At 41.1% G+C, this 21,919-nt stretch overlaps 1 protein-coding gene across 4 annotated transcripts in view; it reads right to left on the bottom strand.

Moving 5' to 3' along the window:
- LOC131131891 (copine-8) overlaps positions 1 to 21,919 on the bottom strand; it is a 65,490-nt gene that overhangs the window by 33,629 nt on the left and 9,942 nt on the right. For 3 of the 4 annotated variants that reach the window (XM_058076900.2, XM_058076902.2, XM_058076904.2), the window contains exons 2-6: positions 11,863 to 11,903; positions 10,375 to 10,421; positions 9,802 to 9,905; positions 6,107 to 6,146; positions 2,361 to 2,437 (exon numbers count right to left, since the gene is read on the bottom strand). In XM_058076900.2, coding sequence (XP_057932883.1) covers positions 2,361 to 2,437; positions 6,107 to 6,146; positions 9,802 to 9,905; positions 10,375 to 10,421; positions 11,863 to 11,903 — 309 coding nt within the window. Of the gene's footprint in view, positions 1 to 2,360; positions 2,438 to 6,106; positions 6,147 to 9,801; positions 9,906 to 10,374; positions 10,422 to 11,862; positions 11,904 to 21,919 lie in introns of those variants that run through there. The other variant, XM_058076901.2, reaches the window with a different exon arrangement.

The raw sequence follows: 21,919 nt of genomic DNA, 5'->3' as shown, positions 1-21,919 counted from the left end.
CCATCGAGGACGAGGAACTTACTGTTGAGGGGGGCAGTGTAATGACCCTTAGGGGTATTGTGTGTTGCGTGTTGTATGTTGTGTTTGCACATGTGTTGCCATGGAGAGATATGTTCCGGGTTGGGAAGGAATAGGGGTGGCGGACAGGAAGTGAGGAGGGAGACCACATGTCAGGGAGTTGGAGGCGTGGGTTATGGCCGCAACAGTAGCCCTTGTTAAGAATTGTCTCCTGTGAGCCTTAAATAAAAACCGGCTGTTGTTCCGCCTGTCTGGTCTGGTGTTTGGCCGATCGAGGAGTGTTACAATATATTGACCTACACTGGATTGGTTGTAGCATCTGCAATGCACATACTGGGCTCTAGCCTATTCTAGAGAAGATATAGAGACAGAGGCAGACAGGGTTCACCAATCTGAAGAGGTTGGGTCTGCTGCACAGAACATAGAAATGGACACACAGTGGCTAAGAGATGGAAACACAAACACACACAAGATACATCAACACAGGTTGCCAGGTTCTTGACAACATTCACTGAGGGAATGCCAGCCCCTCCACATTTTACATCTGTGGGCTTGTCAAGGCTTTAAATGAACAAGCAAATTGGATTAAAAAAAGACATTGCTGGAAGGAAGACATGAGGGAAATAAACAGGGAAGGAGATGTACACAAAATCATCATGCATGGTCCTAAATACACAAAAACAAGCATCACTATCCTTGAGCTGTGTGTGTGTGCATGTGTGTTGTTTTGATATAGTGTAGCAGAGTAAGGCAAAGCAACAGTTTGAGAAAAATTGAGATATGGACTGAAAGTGAAATACCATCATTTCCAGACTGTAAGCAGATATGTTTTTCTACATGCTCTGAACAATGATGCAGCTAATTAATTTATCATGTTCCCATGATGCTTAGAAACAGCTGTATAAATATTGATGTCTTATGCAGCGATTGAGTTTTGATCTGACAAATCTTCAGTAAGTTTGATCAAGTGCAGAATTACTACAGTTTCTGTTTGGCCTGCGACAGTTTTGACCTCCAATAAAAAAAAGCCCACCAAGGACTGATTAATATCGAATGAGTTCCATAAAAAACACATTATCAGCATATGCTGATGAATGTCTTGCATATCCAATCAACAAAAAATTATTGGCGGGGGGCGGCAGAGTGTGACAGATGACGCCAAGGAATGCCAGCTCACTTATCAAATCTATTATTGCCTATTGTATCGGCAGCAGAAAACGTTGATCGGAGAATTCCTCGTCTCAAAGTCTCACCGGAGATCAAGAATGATGCTGGGAACACTGACGTAGCATGGCAACGTTTGAAGTGCGTCTTTCTGTGTAAATATCCCACGTTACAACATGTTTGTTCTCTAAATTTTGTGGGCGCGGCTTATATTCAGTGTGCTCAATAGTCTGGGATTTATGGTACATTAAATTTCATGCTAGCACTCCAACAATTTATACACACACCCAGCGAGATATGCACATTTAAACATGTACATGTGCAGCTGCACGATAACAGAATCCCAAACAAGCCTGCAGAATAAATCTACTTAAGTCGGGGGGATGTACCCTTAACGCACCGCTTGCAATAACCAGACCGTAATATTGCTCCAACTGTTAATTCCTTCATATATCTCTACAGCCCCAAAAGGACAAAAACGGACATTCTTATCCACTGAACTGTGACTGGAGCTTATTTGACTGGGGTAATTATTTTGCATGCACATTTATTGTATAGAATTTTATCCTGGTTATTATGCAGTCACTTTGTTATTTACTATTTCTCTGGTTTGTAAATACAATTAAATAAATAATACAAAACGGTGGAGCTTAGGTTTTAGCTGCAGTGATTCCAAAAGTACCACCTCAATGTGCATCAGACTAATTTTGCTGCATCCAAAACACGTACTTTGACTAAACTCCCACAAAATGTAAACAGACCATAAACGTAAACAGCGTATTCCACACACAATGTTGTTTGGTTTTTTACTTTTAATTTTTCGTATTTTTTGTTTACAGTGACTTGAAAATCCATTTTATTTCTCATTTCTATTGTTGAGTGTGTTTTTATTCATTTATTATTGTTTGTTTAATTGATTGTATTTAAAAGCTCTTTGATAGTCCAATCACAATGTTAACGCCAGAGAAATTAGTGTAGTACTTGCATTGTCATTTATATGACCTTAATGAAAAAAAATGTGTCAAAATAATATTGTTTAGCAGCAATGATTTTCAGCATCATTATCGTCCAGCACAACATTGGATTGTGTATTATAGTCACCATGAATCATTCTAAGTTGAACCATTATTGACCGATTAATATTGATTGGCAAATTAACAGGTCTGATGTTGACTCACCCCAGAGGCTTTTCTAAGCGGCTGCCCAAAGATCCGACCACCTCTCCCAGAGTACAGTGGGCCTGGCCCAAAAAGTCCTGCAGAGTTAATAACAGATGAGAAGAGGCCATTTAAAAAGGATTTATCTCATTAGTCACAGCCAATAAGCAAGGGGAATGCGAATTTTTCACAGCAGCTAAAGGGTGCAGCCAGACAGACTCTAAATCTTTTCAACAGCATGCCCATTGCCCATTCAGAGTATTGGCAAGAAAATTGAGGCTTCCTCCTTCTAGCTCTCACAGCTGCCCCTCTGCCACTTCCTGGCTAAATTAAATTCCATTTTTACAGACCACACAATGAGACTTTGCATTGAAGGTGACAGAAAAGCAGCAGGTGAAAGTGTACACCCAATACAGAAAACCCATTTAAGCTGTACGTCATTAAATTAGTGAAGTGTACGACTGCATTTCTCAATGTATGGAGGCTACTGCAGACACATGGCATCTTCACGCTTCTTAGCAGGGAGCACACATGAGAACATTTGTCAGGATCAGCCAGCGTCTCTGATATCTCACCACAGAGGCAATAACATGATGAATTCTCTTTTGCGTCATTCACGAGCAGCTACAGCGTGATCGGGCTCAGTTTTATGACACCAGAGGACCCTTCATAGAGAGGCAGTAATCCATTTTTACTGATTTATCTTTGGCGGGCAGTCATGTGTGAGGTTTTTATATTAGAGGCTGCTAACATTGTTGTCATTGAGACATTATGGCATAAATGGGATGTCACCTTCCTTTAATTCGCTCTTATTTAATTCATTTTGTGCTGAAAAAAACAATAATAATTTCATTTTCTTCTCCACTACAACAGCTGCTGTCAGTGTGAGGTCCTTTGAAAATGAGCGTGTGTAACTAAAAGCTCAATGCAACATTTAACAGCATGGACTGGAGAAAAAAAAATTGTGACTAAGAATTTGCGTGGGTGCCGCTTCATTCAGTATTGTTGCATAAAAAAATGAAATGTGATGGATTTATTTAACAGACAGCAGAGGAGTAGTTCAGTGGGAGTTTATCGTTTAACATTTACTGGAACAAATGACACATCATCACATTTAAAGTTGAGCTTGTGATCAAATCAAGTAGGGACGAAATATCTTCAATCTGTCTTTCTTTAAAGAGCACTGTAACTCTGCATTTGTCCAATATAATACACCCACATTTAAACTACAGCACCATGCAAGGTTAGCCTATTCCGTCAAAAAAAGACCTGGGAACTTACAGTTCCCATATCGGACTGATAGTTGGCAGAGCTCCTGGCTTTATTTTAAAAATGTGTAAAAATGAAGCATGTTTTTTTTTTTAAACAAAGCTGTCATTCTGACTCTTCTAGCTCAGGGTGGATTAGAGGCTGTATTATGCTCGTTAAATTTTTCCTTCATGACGTCATTAAAACATGGAGATTCAAAAGCGACCGACTGTATGAGTGCCTCTTTCAAAAGTGAAGGAGATGATAGATTATGCTCATGTTTGGTGCTCATAAACAGGTTCTAGGGACACATATTACTGTTCCAATGTCATTAAAAAGTCCATTTTGCGAAGCTTTAAAGAGGACCTGTTGTGCTTTTTCCACTTTTCTGACCTGTAAATGTAGTTACAATGTTGTATTCTTCTGTTAAATGATGCCAAAGTTGCATTTGGAAGTGAGCCCTGAACGAAGTTTGGGATGGCTCAAAACGCTCGGTTTGAAAAGGTGTGGTAAAACTGCCCCTTTGTGATGTCACAGAGGGCCGGACTTCCTTATATGATTCATAGTTAAGAAACCTCAGAGCTGTTAAAAAAAGAAAAACTGCACAATTTGTTTTATTTTGCCATCATCCAAAAGCCATATGTGACACGGATTTCTCCTTTCTGTTTGTTCTACATATTGGAAAACTACTAGCACAAGGCAGCTAATAATGCAATGTAATGGGATTCACCTATTCAGCCTATAAAGCCCTCTATAAACACCTCAAAAAACTCTTCAGCACTTTGTTGTTTTATGTATTGTACGTACCATGACCATGTACTATGCTGTATTTTAGTCATTTCAAGCATTAGCGGAACTTCCTTCCTGGCCACATTGATGTGAATGAATACGCAGCAGCATAGAGAGCTGTTTGCTACTTCTAATCATGGCAGACCTCTTGAGAGCCATCACCAGCGACTACTTTTTACTTTTACACCTCCCAGACAGATAATAATGTTGCCGTGTGCTAGGTGGATCCAGCTATATAGTGAAACACTCGTCCCTTCTCATTGCATTAGCATGTAGTGCTAGTTTCATTTAGTTACACTGACAAAATAAAACCATAATAAAACTGACGACTGATGGGATGGCTATATCCCCACAAGACTCGTGCTCCCTGTTGAGCTAGTAAATTTAATCCAAACTCACAGCAGGCGATGCAGCAACTCCATTAGCTTACGTTACCTCTCGGTAGTGACATGAGGCGCTGTGAACAAGGCCATGTGTCACTCAGTCAGAAAAGTAGTTCTTTGGTGTTACCGCCGACAATAACAACATCGCTGTGGCTTGGTTAATATGCAGGTCCCGTTATGTAAATGCAACATTGTTATGGGTTTTTTTAAGGGCTTTATCAGCGGGAATAGGTTCTTCACATTACGTGCATTATCTCATTATCTCTTAGCTGTCCCATGCTAGCTCTTTTTCTCTCTTTAGAACGCACAGAAAAGGGAAAGATGTGTGTTCAAGTCTCACATACAGTAAGGATTGGGGACATTGAGCAAAATTCCACACAAGTGCAGCTTTCCTTTACGTGGCTTTTTCTTCAATACATTGTGTATTTGTGTATTGGAAATGCAACATTTGAAGGCTTGAAAGCAGATTTTTACATGCATTTTAATACGTTGTAAAGATGTTTCCATCTGTTATCACATTTTAGTGTACAGATTGTGAGAGTGCGTTATCGCAGCCCATATTTCACACTCGTTCTTACCCGGCTCCCAGGTGCGCCTGCAGCCTACACCTTTCATGTTAAAACACTTCTAATGGATTGGCTCTGTGGCTTCATCCCCTTCCCAACCCTTGGAGACCAGCATCATCTGACACTGCTTAGATACTACACTGCCTTCGAGCCGTCGTGTCAAGTCTCTTCTTGTATGAGATTATTGATGTGGAGATGATGTGATGGGCGGGGGTGATGGATTGGATGACTGAAATAGGAAAAAGAAAAATACAAAAGGTAGAGATAGAGGGAATTTCTAGAAGAGACAGACGTGACACAGTAAGAAGAAGATTTGAATAGTTTGGAATTAGATTTTCGATCATTACCTGTGTATTATAACAGATAAATACGACAAACGTCAGAATAAAAATTGAGGCAGCAGGAGTATGTACAAAGAAATGCCATAAAAAAGGCTAGTTGTGCAAGTATGGAGAAGCGGTATTAGAGCCATACTAATAAGGTCATTGTTTTATTTGTTTTGGACATAAACAACTTAAATTGAGGAGCATCACATGTTTAAATTCGCACAATTCAGTATGTTTACTAGAGCAGATATTCTAAAGTCAAACAGGGACTGGTCCAAAGAGTGTTTTGCTAGGGCAGATGCTAAAATAAACACTGTGTAATGACCAGATTAGTGTTGTGTGGCTGACAATAATGGGAGTTAATAGCAATGGAGGCCAAATGCAAAAATACTTCTTGCCTGCATAGTGAGATCGGAAACAGAGTGAAAACAGACAGGCCAAGTTGGGGTACTCACATGTTTTGACAGGTTGGCACTCTTGGAGTCTACATCGTACCTATGGAGAGGAGGATGAGGAGGAAGACAGAGCGTGTGAGTCAGTGAATAACAATGTGATGGGGGGTGACAAGAGCTTGGCTGGGAACACAACAGGGGATTGCAACAGGAGTAACCGGGCCAAGCAGCTTGTCACCAGCAATCGCACCTGAAGCTGTGGGTATTTCACTCAGCTGCATCACAGGCATTCCCACGTTAAAGTGACACTAAACGGACTAATTAGATGATGATTGGGAGGGGATCTATGTTAGAGGTACAGCTTTAGAGCAGTCTCAATAATGTTCAAAACCATAGCCTTTGAAAGCTTTGAAGCCTTTGAAATGTGGATTCAGTGTCATTTTTTTCATCAGGTCAGGTAAAAGCTTTCTCTCTTTGAATGTGGTCAGATAGTTGAGCTGCATGAGCAAGGCCTCTCGCAGCGAATCATTGCTGCTGAGTTTGGAGGCAGTAAGACAGTCATTTCAAACTTCTTCAAACATCCTGAGGGTTATGGAACAAAAATGTCAAGTGGTAGACCCCCAAAAATGTCAATGGCCCAGAGCCGGAGGATCTGATTGGCTGTCTGTCAAAAGAAGGGACCAATTGAAGGTTGTTACTGGTGCCAGGTGCCGTCCAATAACCATCAGATGGTATCTAAGAAAGAAGGGTATCAAAAAACATTTTCAAAGCCTCATCTCCTTCAATGCCACAGAATTTCCCATTTGGAAAGCACACACAAACTTTTATTCTCTGATGTAACCTTGCTGGTCCTGATGGTGTCCAATGTTACTGGCATGATAAGGCGATCCCATCTGAGATGTTTTCCACACTACACAGTGGACGGGGTGCCATCATGATCTGGGGTGCTTTTTCCTTCAATAGAATGAGCTCAAGGTTGTGCAGGGGCGTCAAACGGCAGCTATCTATATAGAGATGTTGCAGGGGACATCTCTCATAACTGAAGGCTCTCGTTTCTGTGGTATTGACTGGCTTTTCAACAGGACAATGCAGCAGTTCCCAATGGACACAAAAGGACTTCTTCCAGAGGAATAACGTCACTGTTTTGGTCCATCTTACATCTTCCCCTGGTCTAAATCCAGTTGAGAACATTTGGAAATGGATGTCAAGGGAAGTTTATAAAAATGGACATCAGTTCCAGACAGTGGAGCCATATTCACCACATAACGCAACATTCCCACAAGCCTCCTGGAAACACTGGCATCACTGGCTCCACTAAGATACTAAGAACCTCCGTAAGATTCATGTAATTTCTTGCATTTTTCAACATGCCTTAAAATTTGGATCAGTAGTGTATTTATTTGGCCTTTGTTTTAGCTGTTCACCACCACACTTACTTGCACAATACCAGTCGAGAGAAAATTGTCCTCCGCAATAGCCCCCCAGAAAGTACAGCGGCTACTCTCAAGAATTGGTGGCAATCAAAGAGGCCATTCACTCAGCAATCTGAGATCATTTCTCAGCCATCACCGAGGAGGATGCCATTTGTACAGTCATATTTTGTAGCAGGTCGCTTTACAAGAACGTTCAGGATGATGCGTGCTGCAATTAGGATTTTAGATAAATCCTGAATGAAATACTGTATGCTCTCACCTTCACCTAACCACTTGACAATTATAGCAAAACGCCGCAAACTTTGCATGTTTACACAGCATGTTGAGTCAGTGTATAACACAGTACATTTTGTAGCCGTTTATGTGATTCGTTCCCATCAATCTAATTGCACATCCCTTCAGCTACTGTGTGTTTCATTTGAAACCTCCAATAAGAAGAAAAATGAAGAATGATGAAGACAATGGCACCCTCTCAACACATACAAAGGGCGAAATAAAAGTACAGTATATCGGCAATATACCTTCACTTTTCTCATTAAAGTTAAAAAGATGAGTTTTCCAATTAACACAGTAGAGTCTCATTTTTGTGGGGTTTATGCAAAAACCACCAGCGACTGGCCAAAAACTGCGGGAAATAGCTACACCAACAACTCCTGCTATCATTTATTGACATTATCCTCTGATTTCTGATCAACATTTGCTGCTTCGGCTGCCAAACTAACCTTTATGTCCCAACTATGGTGCTTTCAAGGATCATCTTTCAAGGATCATTCAACAATACTTTCAATACTTGAGGAAAAAACATCATTAGCTAATTAACAGTGGTACATGTTTTGCCTGTATCATCACGCACTGTATCTATAAAATTACAGACTTCTACTGAATGAGATGTGTGTGAGAAAAAAAACTGCCTGTTTAGAGAGGGCAACAACATTTTTATACGCAAAATATTGGGTCTGTGCATGCTCGTTAATGAGCAAGGCATCTACTGTAAGTCAAACAGCCCCCCAATGCCTCGTCTTCTTTGCGTTTAGGTATACGTATATAAAAGAGCATTAACGGTATATGCATTTTGAATTTTCGAACAGTATAAAACATTTGTTTTTAGCAAATAAGTATGTATGTTTGAGGCCGTCTACAAAAGGGTTAAATGCTTCTCCGTCCCCAGAGAAAACCTGTCTGCCTCTATATGTCACCTACTGTTCATGGAACCATTGTTGTTATGGTAACCGGTGTTACATGGCACATATCGCCATAAAAGTGGGTATATGGGAATATACAGTACAACAAAAAAGACATCAAGTTGCTTCTCGGCCTCCCATGAGGCTGGATAAAAACACAAATGGCTCATGTGACCACCGAGGTAAACACATGTAGAAACGGATACGCATATATCAACTATATATAAACAAACCCAAGTACAGCCACTGGGACACCTTACGCAGAGAAACTTTAATCTTTTTTCTAATACTTTTTATTGCCTCTCCCATGTTCAGCGCTATTACTGGAGGATAGAGGGGAGAAATAGAGCAACAAGAGACTGGTCCAATCAATACAAATTGAACAATAAGATTTGATCCGAAATGCTTCTCTCCTCTATTATTGCAGGCAATGTGGTATGGTGGTTACTGAGTAATCAGAGACACGGGCCAAAACAATCCTCAACAGCAGCAACTACAAATATTATTATTTACTGCAATTACTTTCACCATTGTCAGTGATGCACCTCACCAATTTAGCTGATTTTGCCAAAATGTTTCTTGCCTTCCATGCAAGATAATTACAGATACACCAAAGCTATCCTTGCAAAGTGTAATGTATCCCAGCGGGTTTATCTGCATGGCTCCTCGGCTCATAGATTAGAATATAATTAGTCTCTGTCTAATATAATAAACCCGCCGAAATGCTCTCCTAATTCAATGAAGTATGCAATATGAGAGGGAGGATCACCTACAAGCAAGTCTGCTGAATTAATTTGTCCAAAGTCTAACTGTCTCACAGATAGCAGTGTATGACTCATGCAATGAAGTGCATATGACAATGGTTAAGACGTAACCATGGAGCTTTGTCCATATTCACACACAGTGGGATGTGGATACGTAACGTCAGCAGTAGAGCATCTGAGGGGCATGAGACAAAAAAAAAGACAATGATGGTGTTGGTGAAAAGAGAAATCAATCTTCAATACTTTTAACGTGGATGCACGCTTCTTTGAGCTGATACCTGGGGAAATAACTGGATTCAAGAGCTAAGCCTTGAGATTTTAGTGGCGGTAAATGAATTGGGTGCACCTCTGGGAAGAAACACACAATAGACCTTACTTACAAGTCAAATCGAAGGTTCTGCCGCTCTTCAAAGAAGTAGTCCAAAATGAATTTGCGCACAAAGTCCGGATTAAGTGTGTTGTCAATCACCTCTGTTCTCCCAAACTGCAAATAAACCCAGACACACACAAATAACACAATGAATATCACAAACCCAGCTTCATTGAAATAAAGAAGACTAAAAGTACGTGTTTTGACATGGTATTAATGGAGTGACTGTGACAGGAGGAAAGAGAATGGCTGGACTATGATATGAAGACTTAAAATAATGAATGCACAGCAGCTGACACATCATGTCAATGAGGGTCAGGTAGGTTCTGGTTTGGCATTTAGCTTGGCCTATTAACCATACGTGCAGGCGATGGACTCTTCAGAGCGATGAATAACTGCAAATGATCGGGCTGTGATATTTACCACCTCATTTGCATTTATGAATCCAGTACTTTCTGCTGTGCGCTTTCTCAGACGGAAAAAAGTTTGGGCGCCCCTGGTCGAAAGAAGCAGCGCAGGTGTACCTAATGAAGTGTCTGTGATGAGTATGAAGAAACGCGCTCGGAAACGGAAGCGCACTCACCTCTCTCCACTCCTTGTTGCCCATGCCTTGTGTGTAGAGAACGCAAACTGAAAAACACATTAGAGGCACACGTTATTATATTATCATCATCATCATCAAAGACCCCAGTTACATCCGACTACACCATCACTACGAAAACATCAAAGTCCGAGTAAAATTAAAAAACAAAGCCTCAATCAAAACCTTCTCATGACATTATGCCATTTTCAGTTTTATTATTTCAAAGGTAAACTAATAGAGCTCATTCTTTCATGTTCTTTCAGATAAATGGAAGGACTGAACTTGTGTATTTGTCATTAAGCAAACACGGCTTTGTAAGTTTACACCCCCAAAAAAACATGAACATTCCGGACTTAAAGTTTACAAATTAATTCATACTTGATAGAGGGAAATGATTATTTGATCCAATACCCTCCAATACTGAAGCAAAAAAGTTTCAGATGCCTGTTGAGATATGGCTATACACTCAATGATAGTGAAGTAGTAGCTAAACATGGCCAAATTGCTACCTGACAACAAACATAACTGCATACTCAAAAGCAGAAATATATATTTCTTGTAGTAAGTTTGAATATGGCTGCACAGTGGTCGAGTGGTTAGCGCGCAACCTCGGCCATCTCTGTGTGGAGTTTGCATGTTCTCCCCGTGCATGCGTGGGTTTTCTCCGGGTACTCCGGTTTCCTCCCACATTCCAAAAACATGCTAGGTTAATTGGCGACTCCAAATTGTCCATAGGTATGAATGTGAGTGTGAATGGTTGTTTGTCTATATGTGCCGACCAGTCCAGGGTGTACCCAACCTCTTGCCCAAAGGCAGCTGGGATAGGCTCCAGCACTCCCCGCGACCCTCGTGAGGATATGCGAAAATGAATGAATGAATGAATGAATGAAAGTTCGAATGTACTGGGCTGGGCCACTCCAGGGTACGGATGGGGCCGATGGATATCTGATTCCAATACCAGCATCATCTACGTATCGGAAATTTCCTCTATATTTGATTTATGAACCACGTATGCGCTTTTATGATGTCAGCCTACTGTAGGAGAATATCAGCACCAAAAGATTATAGGCGAAGATAGAAGTCTCAATGCAGCCGACCTCCTCACCTCGCTCTACATGGCCTTGAGCCCTTTCAAAATCAGCAGAGGCTGAAATGGTTATTTTCCCCTCGTTACAGATACAGGAATATGTGAATTGTTTGTAGTTTTGGAGATGTTGGTTTTTTTTTTCCTTGAAAGCAGCAAGTGTCCCTCAATTTTCTCGATGTTCTTTTTCCACATGTGCACCTCATTGTAAGAGCTTAATGTATGTTCCTCCCACTCGTCATCATTGCGTTAATGACTGTCATCCTTGGCCCCCCACGTCATCACCTTGTCATTTATGTTCCGTGTTGCTGCAAATGTGCTGACATGTTTTGTACCGATTGTGTGATGTTTTATGTATTGCATCCCACCACTATATTACATTTTGAACATGTCCCCGGTCTTACTTGGGTCTGATTTGGAGAAGGTGTCTCTGTCCAGCAGGTTTCTGTGGAGGAAGAAGACAGAATTCCCAGTTTAGCTATTTATCATTTGCTTTTGGCAGTGAGTGAATTTTAACACTACACTTGTGTATTCCATACGCCATGCACCATTACCATCACCCTCTGTTTACAGTACGCCTGTGAAACGCCACTGCAAGGTGTGAGAAATACCGTATAATCCATATTTGTTTATGCTTGATTGGAGAACATATATTTGTTAGTCACAGACACAAAAAGACCCAATAAATACAATATTTATTTTGCTTTGGGAAAAAAGCAAACATTGTTTTTATAATGAATGTATCCAATTATCTTGTTAGTCAATGGAACATTTTGAGCCGGAGGCGTCTGACCATCCCAGATGAAGGTAAACAACTTGGAACTGGAAGGGCAAAAAGAGGAATTGTAAAATCAACTGGCCTGATAAGTACACGGATGTGAGTTCTAATGATTATCTCCAATTTGAGAAAGGAGATGAATAATGATGAATGATGAATAATGATCATCATGAAGAAGGAACTCAAGACTCTCGAATAGCATGCTATAAGCGGGGGATCTTCAACGAGGTTGAATCAATGCAGAGCATAACAGGCTTTGATGAGGACCAATATCTATATCTGACGCTGCCGCATTCCACCTTTTTCTGTCCTGATTGTGTCTCTATTATGGGGAGAAATGCCTGTTACTGGTTTTCGAAGCTGAGCGGGCAAGTAGAGAGAGTGAAACGTTGGAGCAGACAGTGGGTCAAGAGAATCAGGACCGGTATGGCTTGGTCGAACTATGTCGACCGATATTGAGTGATTCTGTTGCACTGAGTGGCACACAGTTTAACCACCGATGGAAAGGCTTGGTGGATATGGCGAGGAGAACATTGCTCCAAGAGACAGCATCACAACAAGCAAAGAATCGTTAGCCACGTGAACAACGATCCCTCGAGTCGGTCACCATGATATTGATTGCGATACATGGAGTTTCAAATCACCGCTGCATGCAGTACACAGTCCATCCAGCTGTGTACAACAAAATACGGAATGCAGGTTAAATATTGATCCTCATCGTCTTAATTTTGTACCGCTTATCCTCACTAGGGTCGCGGGGTGCTGGAGCCTATCCCAGCTGGCGAGAGGCGGGGTACACCCTGGACTGGTCGTCAGCCAATTACAGGGCACATATAGACAAACCCACGCATGCACGGGGAGAACATGCAAACTCCACACAGAGATGGCAGAGGGGGGAATCGAACTCAGGTCTCCTAGCTGTGTGGCCTGCACGCTAACCACTCATCCGCCGTGCAGCCCCGGGTTAAATATTTTACAGAAAAAAAGAAAAAAACAATTTTACAGATAATTTGGTTGTCGGGGCTGCACGGCAGTCGAGTGGTTAACGAGCAGACCTCACAGCTAGGAAACCCAAGTTACAGTGCATCTGGAAAGTATTCACAGCGCTTCACTTTTTCTACATTTTGTCATGTTACAGCCTCATTCCAAACTGAATTAAATTAATCTCTTACCTCAAAATTCTACACAAAATACTCCATTATGACAATGTGAAAAAAGTTTTTTTTGTTGTTTTGAATTTATTAAAAATAGAAAACAAAAAAATCACATTTACATAAGTATTCACAGCCTTTGCCATGAAGCTCAAAATTGAGCTCAGGTGCATCTTTTTTCCACTGATCATCCTTGAGATCTTTCTACAGCTTAATTGGAGTCCACCTGCAGTAAATTCAGTTGATTGGACATGATTTGGAAATATAATAACTGTCTATATAAGGTCCCACAGTTGACTGTGCATGTCAGAGCACAAACACCAAGCATGAAGTCAAAAGAACTGTCTGTAGACCTGCGAGACAGGATTGTCTTGAGGCACAAATCTGGGGAAGGATACAGAAAAATGTCTGCTGCTTTGAAGGTCCCAATGAGCACAGTGGCCTCCATTATTCGTAAATGGAAGACGTTTGGAACCACCAGGACTCTTCCTAGAGCTGGCCGGCCTTCTAAACTGAGCGATCGGGGAAGAAGGGCCTTAGTCAGGGAGGTGACCAAGGCCCCGATGGTCACTCTGTCAGAGCTACAGCGTTCCTCTGTGGAGAGAGGAGAGCCTTCCAAAAGGACAACCATCTCTGCAGCAATCCACCAATCAGGCCTGTATGGTAGAGTGGCCAGACGAAAGCCATCAGACCAGAGAATTTTGTTTCTCATGGTCTGAGAGTCATTCAGGTGCTTTTTGGCAAATTCCAGACGAGCTGCCATGTTCCTTTTACTAAGGAGTGGCTTTCGTCTGGCCACTCTACCATACAGGTCTGATTGGTGGATGGCTGCAGAGATGGTTGTCCTTCTGGAAGGCTCTCCTCTCTCCACAGAGGAACGCTGTAGCTCTGACAGAGTGACCATCAGGGCCTTGGTCACCTCCCTGACTAAGGCCCTTCTTCCCAGATCGCTCAGTTTAGAAGGCCGGCCAGCTCTAGGAAGAGTCCTGGTGGTTCCAAACGTCTTCCATTTACGAATAATGGAGGCCACTGTGCTCATTGGGACCTTCAAAGCAGCAGAAATTTTTCTGTATCCTTCCCCAGATTTGTGCCTCAAGACAATCCTGTCTCGCAGGTCTACAGACAGTTCTTTTGACTTCATGCTTGGTGTTTGTGCTCTGACATGCACAGTCAACTGTGGGACCTTATATAGACGGTTATTATATTTCCAAATCATGTCCAATCAACTGAATTTACTGCAGGTGGACTCCAATTAAGCTGTAGAAAGATCTCAAGGATGATCAGTGGAAAAAAGATGCACCTGAGCTCAATTTTGAGCTTCATGGCAAAGGCTGTGAATACTTATGTAAATGTGATTTTTTTTGTTTTCTATTTTTAATAAATTCAAAAAAAGTCCAAAAAAATTTTTTTTCACATTGTCATAATGGAGTATTTTGTGTAGAATTTTGAGGTAAGAGATTAATTTAATACAATTTGGAATGAGGCTGTAACATGACAAAATGTAGAAAAAGTGAAGCGCTGTGAATACTTTCCGGATGCACTGTATATCCCACTCTTGGCCATCTCTGTGTGGGGTTTGCATGTTCTCCCTGTGCATGCGTGGGTTTTCTCAGGGCATTCCAAAAACATGCTAGGTTAATTGGTGACTCCAAATTGTCCATAGGTATGAATGTGAGTGTGAATGGTTGTTTGACAATATGTGCCCTGTGATTGGCTGGCGACCAGTCCAGGGTGTACCCCGCCTCTCGCCTGACAACAGCTGGGATAGGCTCCAGCACCCCGCGACCCTCGTGAGGATAAGCGGTAGAAAATGAATGAATAAATAAATGAATTTGGTTGTCTATTTGTAGTTGTTGCTCTTGTTTCCCAGTCAGTACAGACCGGATGACCTGCGGCATTGTTTTGGAGTGTCCCCGTTATTACCTCTCGGAAGTCACTATGTCACTACGCCAGAAAAGTAGTTATTCGGTTTTAGCGCCTTCAATAACAATGTCACTGTAGCTCGGTTAATATGCAGGTCATATTTGGTAAATGGGACAATATTGGTCTGTTCATGTCTCACATAAAGATTGTGGATTGAGAAAAAAAATACCATTTAAATACCAAATTGTGTGTATTTATTTGTACTGGTAAATGATACTAATCATTTGGTGATTTAGACTAACAAATGGTTTAAACAGCCATACGCCAAAAAGCTGAACTACAAATACAGCTGTTAGAGTTTGAATAATCGCTAATAAAATAGCTATCACCATTCAACCTCTTTCAGAGATTACTGCTCCAAACCATACTGTGGCAAGCTCAGATAAACTGCGTCGCTTGGCAGAAATGTGGCTTTTGGTGACAGGAAAGCCAAATTATTCAGCAAAACTGATAACCATTTGGCCTCTCGCCTTAGCGGGAAAAGGTTTAGGGCCACAAGTTAAAGTACGCTTTTCCCCCCGGAGAGGGTATTTGAGGCTCCACGGTGTGCGAGTGTCTGCTGCTCAAAGTGCATCACACATGGTGGCACTCCAAATGGGCTCCTGGGCTACCCCTGTCAGTGTGTGTGTGTGTGTGTGTGTGTGTAAGTCACATATTCAGGATTTCCACCTCAGAGCATAACGTGAATGATTCATTGCCCTCTCACTCTGCTTTTCCTCTCATTCCTTACCTGTTTTTTTTTTTTTATCTCCAGGCAGCTAGCGGAAAGTTAAAAGCTGCCATCCGATTCAGACGGGTCTGCAGGGATAAAAGGTTCCCTACTCAAATAGTTACCGATTTTTTTTCCACCCAAAATACGCTGTCATTCTAAGTATAGTTCCAGTTTCATCCCGGCTTGTTTGTTGTGTGTATTTACTGTGCGGAAAGAAAGCATACTATTACTGATAAAGGGAACTACTTTTTGGCTTTAAACTCCAAAAACAGCAAACACCAGACCAGTGTACAATCATGTCCAAATGTCAGATGCTAAATATTCTGCACAAATACATGCAATTGCCCTTTTCAACCACTCATTTATACAGTTTCCAGATCGAGAAAGAGCAAAACTATGAGCATCTCTCGGTGATTAGTCGCTCACGAAATTAGCAAAATAGAACAAACATTCTCTAACACTGCCCAATCTATATGCAGATCTGTGCTATTGTACATCAATTCAATTTGCAAGGGAAATTATGGATATTAAAACAACCACTTGCTAATGAGCTATGAAACCCAGTCAAATAAGCATTGTTGGGTGGTTTGCAGGTTTAGGAAAACACAAATGCATCAAACTATGCTATGATAGACACTGTAGGTGTTTCAAATGAACAAAACTCAAAGTAAATTCAAATGTTGGGTGCTTGAAGAGGAGATGATGGGAATTATTAACGCAATAATTCATGCAAACAATAAACTTAACAGGTCAACAGCTGGAGTGTTGTGTTATTATTGACGGTCCATTCAGGAAGCAACCTAAATTAAAGCTGGTTGCATGGTGTTGATTATGAACATTCAAGCAATCAAAATCTCCAAGTAACTGTCCTCATGCGTATAACATAGGCAATCCATCAAGGTGCATATTCCTAATCTACTGTATGTCATTAACTACTTTTGAATGTCTTATGAACACAGTGATGTATTCTGTAGAACAAATTACCCCGGCGTAATCCCCTCGGCACATTTCCGCCATAACTCTGACAGACACTTCCTTCCCCCGTGTGAAAGGGCCCAGAGAATTAAAAAAAAGAAAAAAAAAAAGAAAAACGGTGTTACATAAATGACAGACAAGACAGTGGCGTGCTAAGGGAGGGTCTTCAAAATCATATGACAACTCATTAATTATGAGAAATAATTGGTGGATAATAAATTGAGTGTGTCTCCCAACTGCAACGCCACACGATAACAGCAGGACAGTTACCATGGCAACTTACTGACTTGACTGATGTGACTGGCAGTTATCATGTGGCGGCATTTCACATTTCTACTATGATCTTTCAGCAACCTTTTTCATATCTCTTGTTTAGTTTCTCTGTCCAGCATTCCACCCCAGATGAGGAAGCCTCCGATGTTTAAATGAATAAACACATTCAGATTGCCTTCTGGACAAGGCTTGAGGGGTCGTGCCACTGAAGGCGTGTTACCTTGACGACGCGACAGCACCAAACCTCTTGCCTCTTCCTCTCCTGCTCCCTACCTCACGGGAAAAAGGGATTTTCTCAGAGACGGTAGAACGGCCTCCATTTTTCTATCTTTATACTTCATATTCACTGATTTTCTCTCTCTATTTCCTTGTCTGTCTCCCTCTCCGTTACTTTGACCGTGACCTGAAAAGAATAAGTCCACGGAGACGGTGGCACCTCACTGAACTAAAAACAGTTACACACATACAGCGTGTTACTGAACCAGTTCAGTAACACAATTTGATGACTATCCAGTGGAACAAACCTTTATTTCACACTCATTCATTGAATTGGGAGATATCCAAATTCAGTATCAGAATGGGATGGCTTATTTTTTTTCAACCTTCTGATGAACAAATATGGATAAATGGCCTGGCCTACAGCATGATACATGACAATATATCTTTTATCAGAGGTGGAAAGCACATTATCACAATCCCAGATCAAGCAAAGTGATAATAGCATATTCACCATCAAGTATGACATTAATTAACACAGCTCTCACAACAATGAAAAAAATGTCCTTATATGTGACATGGGACTTTCGTCCTCTAATTTCTTGGCTGCCACTCAAGGAACCAGAGCAGAAAATAATCATACACACATCCAATTGTGTCCCTTGTTTAAAAATAGTGCACTTACATGGATGATCATTTCAAAGTACACACTGTTATCACAGCACATCTTACACAATGTTCCAAACTCTGTACTCTACTGGCATGTGTGATACAGTTCCATGTCACAGGCGGGTACACTTCAGTTAGTCTTTGCTGCATCATCACCGTGCTTAGCAACAAAGAAGGAATTCTTGGAGATGCAGAGCCCAAACTGGGCATGCTCAGATGCTCTAAAAAGTACCGACTTTTTTTTTTTTTATTTCACAATCATCGTGTTCGCTTTTTTTTTTTTCCATCGACCTCCCCTATTTGATGACCAACTCATCGGCTACAGAGCGTAAAGAAAAACACACGCTTGCACAACCACACGTACACACACTGCAGGGGAGCATCAGCAGCTTGTGTTTTCTCTCTGCTTCTCCAAGAGGGCTGCCCTAATTCTTCCTGACAAGGGCTGGGAGAGCCAAGAGAACATCTCGGCACACACACAGGAGTTCACATGTGCAACAAACTACACATCCGTCATGTACATCTGCACCAATGGCATTTCACCTTAACTGCCTTTGTCACAGCTTTCAATGCAGTTTAGTTCAACTGGCCTTGGGTCATCAGCACATCACTGGCCAAATACCTCAGGTGTTTTACATGTTATTATAAATAATATCATTTGTTATGATTATTATGAGTGTTGCTTTTTGTTCATAAGGATGTCAGGTAATTTAAGAGGAATCCAAATGACTGCATGCTTGGCTATGCAGTCTGAGGCCAGGAGTGGTTCCCCATGAAAGACAGAAAGACTTAGACAGCATCCGTGGAGGAATTCAGACATTTATGTGAGGGGGATGAAGATGACTTCATGAGGCCACTTTCTCTCTCTCCATTCTGCTGCTCACTGTAAAGAAAAAAAAAAGGTGCAAGCCCGATTTCGTGTCCATGAAGTCATCACACATGTCAAACCGGCCAAATCAAGAGTCAGGCTTTTGATCGGAAAAGCTCTTTTGACAGGCACGGAATCATTCATTTGTGATTTAAAAAGGGGCAAAGGACCTGTTTCACCACCGAAATGTCATGAAAAATTATGGTTTGATGTCTTTTCTAATGCCTTTCCATCCTATGGGAGCTAATCTACATCAGTGAAAAATGTCAGAGCTTCTCAATGTGATCGAAGTTTCCACATGCTGAAATGTCACCAGCGGTTTGACGTGCAACATTCCTAATGCTTGTCTGTATGCTTGGAGGCGTTTACATGCATACAGATAGGGATTGGCATGTATGGTCAATCATGTGGAATATGATTCATGTCATGTTCATGGCAATGAGGTAATGGTGTGTAATAGCAAAAGTCAATTATGAATAGTGAATTGTTGCATCAAAATGTTTACACTGCTCTACACTATTTTTGAAACTTTCCTTGGTTCATTTTGGGGTGCTGATTTTGAATCTGGTGTTCTTTTTTTTTAATACAGACCTTCATTTTTGGTCATCTTATGCTCACTACCTCTAAAAAGATTAAAAATGCCATATAGCATACACAAAAAGCAAAGCAAATCAGTTTCTAATCTGCCTTCTGCAGGCTAGATTTGCAACTGTGAAAACCAGATTGTTGCTGGAACTCCTCAATTTGCATTGGTTCACCGGTTCATTTCACAAGAAGCAGGAGTGATATTAAATCTGGGTGAGTTTCACTTCTTTGGCAGTCTTAGCGCAGTTGTCAAAAGACAAGATTTCTCCAAGTGATGGAAAAAAGGTATCAGGGAAGATGGAATGTCCTTATGATAGCAGACTACTGCTAGAGTTTGATCTTCAGGTGCTGAACACTTCCGTCTCATCTAAAAGAAGGAAGGTGTTATCATAAAATTGTGTTCCAAATCATTTATTTCCTCTTCTGGGCTTCATTTTTTATACCTCATCCATCACTGAATCTTCACAGTTTTACATTAATTTATGCATGAAAAAAATTCAAAGCCAGTGTCATTTTTTTTAATCAGCAGCCTCAAATGAGCTAAAAAGCATGCTTTTCATTCTTGTTTCTGGAACTTAATCAAATTGTGTTGACCTGTTTTATTATATATATTATTTCTGATTTTGTCAACATTTTTTTAGTATTGTTGTTTATTGGAGACTTTTTTTATGTTTCATTTTAAAAATCAACCAACCATGTGGAACTGTGAACTGATTATGTGATGCACTCAATTGTAACCTGATGCATGTTCAAATGAAATTAAACCATTACCATTAGATTAATCAGCTGGGATAGGCAATTTTAATTAAAATAAAATTAGCTTTTTTCCCCATTTATTTTAATTTGACTTTTAAGCGTGTTCTCTGACCAACTCATTGTGTAGCGCTATCACGCCCATAACGGCAACAGGCCTCAAATTGTGCCACTCATCCTGAAATGGAAAAAAAAGTGCATAGAATACCCAGAATATAATATTGATTTTGTTTTACCTGGGATACAAGCACAGTCATGCTACAGTAATTTGTAAAACATGCTATATGAGTCAGGGGAGTCAACGTTTTAGCTGCTAATGTAAAAAGCATGTCCTTGCATAGCTCTTCATGCATTTTAAAATAAAGCACATCTGTGTGACCTTGAGAGTAAGACAACTGCACACACCTACCACCACTTCCCTTAAAGTGCTGTGCACAAGCAGGGTGTTTCATGTGTGTGTCTCCATGTGGGTGACCATGTGTGGGTCCATGTGTGTGTGTCCATGTGTGCGTGTCCATGTGTGGCCCTTGACCCCGAGCTATGACTTTGTCTTTCCATCTGATTTTATCAAACCGTTTTCTCACCACAACTCAACAGTTTGATGTATGACCAAGGTAGGTTTTGTGAGCGCTCTTAAAACACACACAATGCAATTTGTCCCATGTGGCACAGCACCTGCATGACGACATGTGTACTCAACCAGCAGAAGCAAAAGAACAACAGAAGCATGGAGGTCGATTGCAATTTCCTCACAGTGCATAAATCTTTACTGCCTTGACTCAACCAGATTACACACCACTATTTTAGCCTGCAAGACTTACAAAACTCACATGAACACACTCCAAATGTAAGACAAGTCCGGTGCACCGAATGAAGACATCCATTCAAGGCAGCTTGAAAAGGTTCCTTCGATATAGCTTTGTCTTGCTGATTGCTGCCACCTCGGTGTTCTCAATCAAAACCAAGCGAGCTCCCTGCTGCTAGGAACCACATATAAACAGACAGGAATAGTCGACCATGGTGTTGTCACACACACTTCCACAAATCCTTTTGTGCTTTTAGCTGTGGATGAACAGTGCTCAGTGGGCGCCCCCCAACGTTGCTCGGAGTGATAGTTGTCAGTCTTGTCTTCAAAAAGAGGGCTATTAAGTGAGCTCTTTGCGGGCGAATAAGGTCAATGCAATCCCATCCCATAGATTGGAGGAGGAGTGAGCTGCCTTTAATAGATAATAGAGAGCGGATCGGTCAGCTTGAGACCAGGAAGTACAGTCGTTCCTTTTCCACTCTTTATGCAAATTACGCACCAACTAGATACATATTTTCTGTCGTTGTTATGTAGCCGAAACAGCGAGAGAAGATGTGAAATCAATGCTATGAAGTCCAGTGGGGCCACAAGATAGTTAAAGGGAATCTGACAGAAAACACTCAATCTAAAGAAGATTAGATTGTAGTTGTTTGACCGTTATGCAATCCTTTCTTTATCAATTCAGTCAACAGGAGTTTGTCCTTGGACATTGTAGGTTATAGCAGTTATAAAGTACCAATTATGTCATTGCAC

Source organism: Doryrhamphus excisus, linkage group LG2, assembly GCF_037039965.1.
Source record: "Doryrhamphus excisus strain RoL-2023G ecotype Guam linkage group LG2, RoL_Dexc_Guam_v1.1, whole genome shotgun sequence".
NCBI classification, from domain to species: Eukaryota; Metazoa; Chordata; class Actinopteri; order Syngnathiformes; family Syngnathidae; genus Doryrhamphus; species Doryrhamphus excisus.
This window is presented reverse-complemented; position numbering and strand designations above follow the sequence as displayed.